This window comes from Bombyx mandarina, chromosome 09 (assembly GCF_030267445.1).
Source record: "Bombyx mandarina strain Sakado chromosome 09, ASM3026744v2".
NCBI lineage: Eukaryota > Metazoa > Arthropoda > Insecta > Lepidoptera > Bombycidae > Bombyx > Bombyx mandarina.
Genome location: NC_143216.1, coordinates 6,876,328 through 6,886,135, shown reverse-complemented (window position 1 = coordinate 6,886,135; position 9,808 = coordinate 6,876,328). Strand labels below are relative to the sequence as shown.

Genomic DNA, 9,808 nt, shown 5'->3' with positions numbered 1-9,808 from the left:
TAATTTATAGCGGAATAGATCCAACAGGGAGCAATCTCTGCCTCAGTGACTGAAAAATATATCGCATACTTACAAATACTCGTCCTCAAAATAACATATTAGGGAGTGCCGAGTATGACATAAATAGTGGCGGTGTGGAAGTCAGTTGACTATATAAAAATGAGGTTGTGAGGGATGTAACGATGGAGGCAGAGCGCCGGCGCCGAAGTTCGCTCAGTCGGATTCATACAGAACGTCGGCAGACTCGACGGCGCCGCAAGTGTCAGTGAGCGCAGTCTTCGTAGTCGCTCCGCGCCGCGCTGTCCCACGTTCCTTACGAAGATTACACATTTTTCGGGGTTCCTTGCCGTACATTATACAAATAATCCGTTACCTGTTTTCAGTTGTGCGCTGTGTGACGTAAATAATCCCGGAATGAAGGACAGTAAAGTTATAGTACAATTAAATTAGGTGTTTGTGTTTGTGTGAAGTAATTTGGAAATATGTTATGGATGAATGGAAGATTAACAAGCAGTGTCATGATTTGGAGCAATATGCGACATGCAAATAATTTTCAGTATCATATTTTACTGAATCCGGCATAAAACTGACCTGAGCGGAAAATTTTAAGATGGCCTTGTCGCTAAAAATATTTTTATTCATCGCTATTATTTCGATGGTTAATGTAACAAATACTGTTTCAACCTTTTTGGAACCATGGGAATGTTCTGATAAATACACGTCGTGCGACAAGTGTTCTTTTACCATAACTTTAATGGAGACAGCAGTAGGGCACAATCATGTATTAGTTTGTTGCACTGGAACAGGAGAACAAGATTGGATTCAAAAGCTCACGAATAAAACCTACGTAGAAGTAGATATACACTTTGATCTTATTATGTGCAATGTGAGCAACATTGATTTCATGGTACCTAAATTTGATACGTTTTCGATAGCTATAAGAAATAACAATATAGCAAATATAAATTTAGACGTGAAAAATAAAAATTTACAAAGTATTGATATGTCTTCAAATACATTAAAATTTATTACCAAAGGCTTGTTTAATAAATTTTCAAACCTTCGAAAATTAATATTGAGTCAAAACAGTATCATTGATATATTTGATGGGAGTTTTGATGGGCTATCGAAATTGGAATCTCTGGACCTATCTGAAAACAAATTAACGATATTAACAAATGTTTTTACGCCACTGAAAAATCTCCAACATTTAAATTTAAGTAGGAACAACATTGAATTTATTCATGAAAATTATTTCAACAACTGGTTGCTGCAACATTTGGATGTTTCACACAACAATTTAAAAAAAGTGGCGCCAGGAGCTCTACAGCTTCTGCCAAACTTAGCACGACTTTTGCTGACAGATAATCCGCATTTAGGCATTACGCAACTAGACACACAACTATTGGTTGGCACTGGCCGTAGATTGCAGCAAATAGATGCGTCAAGGATCGGCCTGTACCAGGTTCCAGAAGCGTTTACACACTCTGTTCGTTTCCTGTCGCTAGTCGGAAATAGAATATCCGCAGTGAGATGTGGAGATCTTGATAGCTACCCGTTACTACAATCGCTTGATTTTTCGGATAATAAAATAATGTTAATCGAAGATGATTCACTTGGTCGTTTGGAAATGCTTTTATTTTTGAATTTAAATAAAAACTTATTAACGGCCATACCAAGATCATTGCCGGATGAACTGAAATATTTTTCTTTGAACAATAACTTGGTAAAGAATCTTTCCATTCCTGATTTCAAAGGGTTACCAAACTTGCGCATAGTTCTGTTACAAAATAATAACATAAAGTTTATTGAAGATCATGTTTTTGATGATCTGTTGTCTCTCGAAATCTTGGACATTTCTAATAACCCAATACAAACATTATCGTCGAGTTCATTTGACGGCCCCCTATCTCTAAGGGATTTAAGACTATGCTATTTAAATCTATCTTTACCGGTACAAGATGGCACTTTTCCGATTTCTTCCCCAGAAAATGTACAGATGCTTCATTTACAGTCTAGTCCAGGATTAGCTAAACTTTTCCTGGCAGATTCAGCCGCCTTAGCTGCATTTTCACATTTACAATATTTAGACTTAAGAATGAATGATTTGCCAGAAATCAGAAAGGATTTATTGTTTTATTTAAGCCAATTGAAAACTTTAAGATTGCACGGTAATAAAATAAATTGCAATACTGAATTATGGCTCAAAGATTGGATGAATTGGAATAATACTTTGGCTGCAGAAGAGACATGCTACTACTCAAGTACGGAAGCGAAAACTGAAGTAACAAAGTTCAACTGCACATTCCCTGAAACATTCACAATCAGCGATAGCTTACCGCCAGTTAATTTATATAGCACTGAAATGATTAACAAGCTATTAAGATATTATGGATATTTAAACAATAAAACTGAAAGAACTAATAAACGTGGAAACCATCGACATAAAGAGAATGGCAAACAAGTCTTTGACAATCAGATAAATAATATTCCAAATACAATTGAAACTACTAAATATTTAACTAGCTCCGAAAATATTTTTAATAAGTCTCAAGATGAAAACTTACAGCTGATCCAATATTCGAAACACGAATCATATAAATCGAAAAGTATCTTCAGGAAAAAAGATGATTCCATGGAGATATCAAAAAAAGGTGGATTGAGTAAAAGTTTAAATACTGCAATTAATGTATCTAAGAAGATTTTTGTTAATAATTCTCAAATAAATACAGCCAAGAAAAATGGAATTTCTAAAATGGTTGGTTCTAAAATTGGAGATAGGGTTTTAAACGAAAATACATCAAGTCAAAACCTGAAGACGGAATACTCACCATACCAACTCAATCACCATCAATACGCTCAATATATTGGCATGTCCGCAGTATTGACCTTGATAATAATAGCTGTAATTATATGGGCGAGTTTTCGATTTGGGCAAAGACGGCGAGTTCCAGTCGTCAGCCCACAAAACGACGACCAAATAGAAGTATCAAACATTTCCGGCAGAGTGCTGTGGTGACATTTACGAGCAGTCGACCCGACACCTTTCGAATACGATTCTCTTCTGACGTAGCATTAATGTAAGTATAAGCCTGTTGTAACCTTATGATATTAAGTAATCATTTTATTATTGATACTGGTAGGTGGTAGGCAATGCAACGAGCCAGCGTGAGCTGATAAAGCCCATCTGTCTTGTCTCGCTTACATTAGAGATGTAAAATAGGCGATATAAGAGAAAATATCGATTTGTGCTACCAAGCAGTCATACCTTCCAGTTTGAAGGGTGGGGCAGTAGTTGTTTTTTTTTATTGCTTAGACGGGTGGACGAGCTCACAGCCCACCTGGTGTTAAGTGGTTACTGGAGCCCATAGACATCCACAACGTAAATGCGCCACCCACCTTGAGATATAGTTCTAAGGTCTCAAGTATAGTTAAAACGACTGCCCCACCCTTCAAACCGAAACGCATTACTGCTTCACGGCAGAAATAAGCAGGGCGATGGTATCCACCCGCACGGATTCACAAGAGGTCCTACCACCAGTAGGTTTTGTTCTTGGCTCCCGTTTAGCACCACCCAGGGGTCACCTGTAGGGAATCGCAGGTTAAGCCTACGGACGCGGAAAGCAGCAACCCCCAAGTTTTTTTTTTTTTAGTGCTTAGATGGGTTGACGATGGGTTTAACCACATTAAGTGCGTGAAAGATAGTGCTGGAAGAGTGTTAACAAATGATGAGGAAATAAGAGATAGATGGAAGAGGTATTTTGAAAGGTTGATGAATGAAGAGAATGACTGGAGTGGTGAACTGCAAAATGTTCCGATAAATACTGGTGTAGTAAGGGAAATAAGTATGCAAGAAGTACGAAAGGCTGTACAAGATATGAAGAATGGAAAATCTACTGGACCAGGTGGTATCCCAATAGAAGTGTGGAAGTTTCTGAAAGTGGATGGATGCACGTGGCTGACTTTATTCTTCAATAAATTGTTTCAAGAAGAGGCCATGCCTGACGAGTGGTGCAAAAGTTCACTCGTGCCTGTATTTAAGAGCAAAGGTGACATACAGGTATGCGACAATTATAGAGGAATAAAGCTCATGTCACATAGTATGAAAGCTTGGGAGAAAGTGATAGCGAGAAGAATGAGAGATGAGAGTGAGGTATCACAGAACCAATTCGGGTTCATGCCGGGACGCAGTACAACGGACAATATTTTTTCCCTGCGCCAATTGTGCGAAAAATATCGCCGTGCAAGTAAAAATGTGCACATGGTGTTTGTTGATTTAGAAAAAGCGTATGATAGGGTTCCCCGTGAGGCTTTGTGGTGGAGCATGAAAGTGAAAGGAGTGCCAGGGAAATACCAACGCCTTGTTCGAGCTATGTACGGTAGAGCTAGTACGTACGTACGCTCCGCAGCTGGCGATACTGACGAGTTCAGTGTGGCGGTAGGCTTGCACCAGGGATCAGCTTTAAGCCCTTACCTGTTCATCCTAATAATGGATGCTCTAACATCGGACATACAGGAAGAGGCATACGACATTGTTCTCGTTGGAGAGGAAGGGCCTGAGATACAGAGGAGACTGGCAAAATGGAAAGAAAGGTTGGAAAACGTGGGTTTGAAGATCAGTCGAACAAAAACCGAGCACATGTTTTGTGATTTTGGTGGTTCTTCAGACTTCACGCCAATCGCCTTAGATGGTGTATCCCTGCCAGTCTGCTCCGACTTCAAGTACCTCGGCTCTATACTCCAGAACGACGGCAACATAAACCGGGACGTCACAAATCGAATAAACGCTGGTTGGATGAAACGGCGACAGGTCTCTGCAACAGCATGCGATCGTAGAATGCCCCTTCAGCTCAAGGGAAAAATTTACAAAACGATCATTAGACCTGTCGTGCTGTATGGATCTGAGTGTTGGGCGACGAAAGTTAAGCATGAAAGAGGAGTGCATGCGGCAGAGATGCGAATGTTGAGATGGATGTGTGGAGTAACAAGAATGGATAAGATAAAGAATGAGTATATCAGAGGAAGTGTGAAAGTGGCCCCGATAAACAACAAATTAAGGAGCGGACGGTTAGCGTGGTATGGACATGTGATGCGTAGAGAGAAGATGCATGTGACTAGGAGATGTATGGAAATGGTAGTGCAAGGTAGAGGGGGAAGAGGTCGACCGAAGAAGACATGGATGGAGTGTGTGAATGACGATATGAGAGAGAGAGGAGTGAGTGTTGAGATGACGGCTGATAGAAGAGAATGGAAGAGAAAAATTAGCTGTGCCGACCCCACCTAGTGGGATAAGGTGGAGAAAAAGAAGAAGAGATGGGTTGACGAGCTCACAGCCTACCTGGTGTTAAGTGGTTACTGGAGCCCATAGACATTTACGACGTAAATGCGCCACCTACATTGAGATATAACTTCTAAGGTCTCAGTATACTTGTACAATAAAGTAGAAACTTCGTAGATAGCCAAATTCACATTATGATGCCAATGGACACCCGTAATCACTTAAATTCCAGGTGAGCTATTAATTCGTCTGCCCATACAAAGGAATAAAATTAAAATAAAAATATAGTTGAGATGGTTCTTCCGAATAAAAAAAAGTTTAACGTAGTGTTCTTTCATAATACTGTCACTTTGCGTGGAAATGTTACTTTCGATTTTAGTATTGATATTAAATTCTTGGTGAACTTTTAAATTCATTACATATCATTGGTCGCCTGCATAAATTTAGATTGTATCATAATTATACCAATAAATAGTGAAGATATTTTTGTTCCAGTTCGAAACGGGCGACTGCGAGTTATATAGCTACGTTTGTGATAGACGTGGTAAATATTTTTCTAACAAATAAGTACGAGTACAAATAGAAAGGTCAGCCGAGAAAAAAATGTTCAGCTGAGTACTTTGTAAATATTAAAAACATATTTGTTCAATCATATAGGGATTTATTTTTGTGTAAAATCTTGGTAGAGTTGTTACGATAGATTTAGTTGGTGTGCATATTATGTACATAAGTTGAAATACGACGCTTTGGTGTACAAAAATGCTTCAAAAATGAACGATGTAATAAGTTCAGTAATTAGCGTGTTAGTAACAGTTAACACGGAAAATGGATCTACCATATATGTATTGTATGCATCAATTAATGATTTCACAAATACAAACGAGTGATATTGTAGAATAACGCAATATGCAACGTGAATGTGTAAAAACTTTACTAAAAAGTCATGTCTTCCCTAATTATCCTTTATAGCTGTGAATAATAATTAACTCTTTACTTATAAGTGCCAAAAGTTCATCAGCCTTTCGTACGGTATATATATTTCGTATTTTATTTGTATCTTGAAAAACAACGCAGTTTCTAAATGTAAATAACAATGTAAAGTATTTTTATAGTAGAGTGAAATTTAAATACATGGTGTGACATTCATTATTCCTCTTGGTTAACGAATTTTGTTTTTCAAATGAAATTTAAAATGCAGTGACCGAACATAGTGGTATCACTTGTAAATACTATTTATTAATATATAATGTGAGGTATTATATGCATACATAGTGTATCTAATTTAACGTGTTGCTAAGAAACTGGCCATGTTTAGAAGTTTAATTGAAAAATTCAAGCACTTACAAGATTTCATTACTTTGTCTGGAACTTATGGTTGTAACTTGATGTGTATAAATTTTTCTGAGAATTATGTATAGATTAACGTTTTTTACGTGACAGTAGTTTCATATGTTATATTATAAAACCGAATAGCCAAAGATTAATAAACAATAGAAATTAAATGTGAGTTTTTTTCATGTCGCACATTCCAACTTGACAGTTAATTAATGTTGTTTTAAATTTAAGGATTGCTTATTAAAATTTGTATGAACAGAAAATACAAAGAACAGAAGAACAGAAAAAGAAAACAGAAAGGCCGTTTTTCGCTGTTATTTGTCCATAGAATGCTTGTATAATTTTTGTAAAGGGTCAAGAAGAAACTTCGGATATAGAACTTAAATTATAATACGGATTATCCTCATATTATATTATGGTGTTCCTTGTATTTTAGAAAATGATAGAATAGAGTAGAATATTCACGTTCTATGAGTTCTGGTAACCGCTTAACACCAAATGTCTGTACAATAATACAAAATAATAAAAACAAATAAAAAACATAATAAAAACAAAAGCAAATTAATATTTTAAAAGTAACTTAAAGTACTTCAAAAGTTACAAATACAATGTTAACTCATTCCACTAGCTCTTCAAAAGCTACACGTAAGTCAATTTACAAGTATTTAATTGCGTGGCGGTCTAATTTTGGTTTCTATTTCGCATAGTCAAATGGTCGCCGACGCGAAGTTATGATGCTGTAAAACCTAACCTACATTCATACGAGATGCGATGCGTGAAAACGTTAACAAGGTTATTTCGGATTGTTTACAGTAAAACGTAAACAGCCCCTTAGCTATTATGAGTCGTTGGTGCACAAGACAAACATTCTTGGAGCGGCGTTTGTGTCTCGTTTAAATATTGATATTGGGGCGCACTCCCTACCCCTCAGTCATTCAATCTAGGGTAGCGGCTTAGAAATAATCATTCAATTATTTTAATAATTCCGGAATATTAAATACGATCCGTGAAGTTGGGATGTTAAATTAATTTTATTGAACAGTTCGAATTTTAAATAAAGCTACGTAATTTTACATTGCGCTTTTATGAGTATAGGTTGTAATTATTGTAGAAATTAAAAAACATTTGATAGATATATTATATGTATAGAACACTGTTTGGTCTTAATATTTCTGTAATTGTTTAGATAGAGTATTGTATTAAAAATGTAGACAGACTGATTTATTACAATTTATGTCATTTTGAATGTTAAAGTAAAGAAATTACTATTCGCAGTGTGATGGGCGGTATAATCCAATAACCGCCATCGTCGACCTGAAGTTGAAATCCCTATTGAATTGAGACAACTGGTTTCTTATTCTTTAAACGGGAATGTGTCTTTTTTTCGCAGCAGAAATAATACCGTATTTTCAATCTGTTCTAGTACCAATGCTTGTGACAGCCGTTACAGGCTACAGCTAAGACGTTTAATTTTAAAGTGTTCGAGTAATTGACATTTCCTCTTAAAAATGTATAAGTCCATTTCTCTTGTCAATCTATTGGGTGGACACAGGTTGAGAAGAAAGTAGACAAGTATACGGCCCACCTGTTGGCGAATAGTTACTGTCGCTCATAGTTCGCTGTGTACCGCTCTTATCCGCGAACCTCATTTGAAACAAGACGTTTCGTACCAAAAGCTAGATGGTATGACGCAAAAAAGATCTCTGGAAGCGTACGGTGATTTATCTTTTGGAAAGTATGCTGATGGCTGCCGTTTTATAGTAAACAAAACTTTCTAAATTTTATACTACTTAATCCATTGTTTTTAAAGTTAATGCATTCATTAAAATTTGCATATATATTTATGTGTGGAAGTTTCTTCGTTATGCACGATATTCTCACTACTTTGTACCGCTGCTTTTTAAAATAGTTTTTTTATTGCTCAGTACGAACTCACGACCTTACTGGTGTAAAGTTGTTATCAAACTATGTTGCTATATGTTGCTATACAACATGAATATATCCGTCCATCTGAGACATGAGCTATAAGCCTCAAATGTTTTTCATAATGTCTTTCCCCACCATAAAACCAGAAAGCATGAAAGCCTTATTGTGGAAATAGGCAGGATCGTGATACCTACCCGTATGGCTTTATAACGTGTCCTAAAATCACAATACTTAGGCGATTGAAGGAACCGCTATTAATCGTAGAAATAGCTTAAGCTTATTTTGAAGATGAAATGTTGTATTACTATTCTGATATTTCTAAATTATCATGAGGAATCAGAGCGCAGTTGCAATAGTTTTGAGATAATGGGGCAACTAATCTGCACACCCTGAAGGCGGCATAAACGGCCAGGATCGGGGTAGCTAAATCCGAACTCAAAATACATCATATCAGATACCCTAAAATAAACGAATGTTTTAAGTATTTATCGGCGCTTAGATTTCCGTGTAAATTTGTTTTAGTTTAATTGTTAGATACTGTAAATCATAATTGTAGAAGACAAAGGTCGTTAATCCTGAATGGTTTTAATTACCAACCCCTTTAATCCTGAACTCCAATAAAAGCATTTAATTAAAATGGTAGCCGTAAATACATCAACAAGGCACCGCGCCGTAGGAAGCCAGGACCGTGAGGTAAAATTTAATAAACACCGCAGCAAGTGATTGGGTTACACTGTAATTGAAGATGCTTTCAAATTTCACCAATAGGTTCATTATCGTTATGGCGCTTAATTTGTTTTGTTGAAATACTAGAAATATATTATATTTACGCCGGAATCAAGCTATGGGAGTACCTATACTTGATGATAATTAGTTACCGCAATCCACGAGGACCGGAAACTATAGATACATAGTCAAGACGTTACCTATTGTAGAACACTACAAGTAATTAACGTTACCACAAACATAATTAGTCTCAAGGTCCATTTAACTTATTATTATCTCACTGAAATGATCTATTTTGAATAAGATCCAGATTTTTCTATTTAATTCATCCTAATAAATTCGGGATTCTTCAAAGAAGGTAAGATTGATCTTCAATACAAAACTGACACAGCATATTGGAGCTCGACGATAGCCCGGGCCGTTTCGCTTGTAAGGCAATGAATAATTCATACTCCTACTCCTAACTATAGTTGCGATTCATTCTTTTGTCCCAGAAGTTAGCCTACATAAATACATAATATAAATATTATATTAATGTCGATT

At 36.5% G+C, this 9,808-nt stretch overlaps 1 protein-coding gene across 1 annotated transcript; it reads left to right on the top strand.

Annotated features, from left to right (window-relative positions):
* Positions 1–465: 465 nt before the first annotated feature.
* On the top strand, positions 466–6,780 carry 2mit (leucine-rich repeat-containing protein 2mit). Its single transcript, XM_028175182.2, has 2 exons — positions 466–3,080; positions 5,774–6,780. Exon 1 carries the CDS (start codon positions 611–613, stop codon positions 3,017–3,019), a length of 2,409 nt encoding a protein of 802 aa, XP_028030983.2. The 5' UTR covers positions 466–610; the 3' UTR covers positions 3,020–3,080; positions 5,774–6,780.
* Positions 6,781–9,808: the final 3,028 nt, after the last annotated feature.

What these genes read in the sequence shown, in the direction of transcription:
- 2mit (XM_028175182.2), top strand. Translation starts at nt 611, where the DNA reads ATGGCCTTGTCGCTAAAAATATTTTTATTCATCGCTATTATTTCGATG.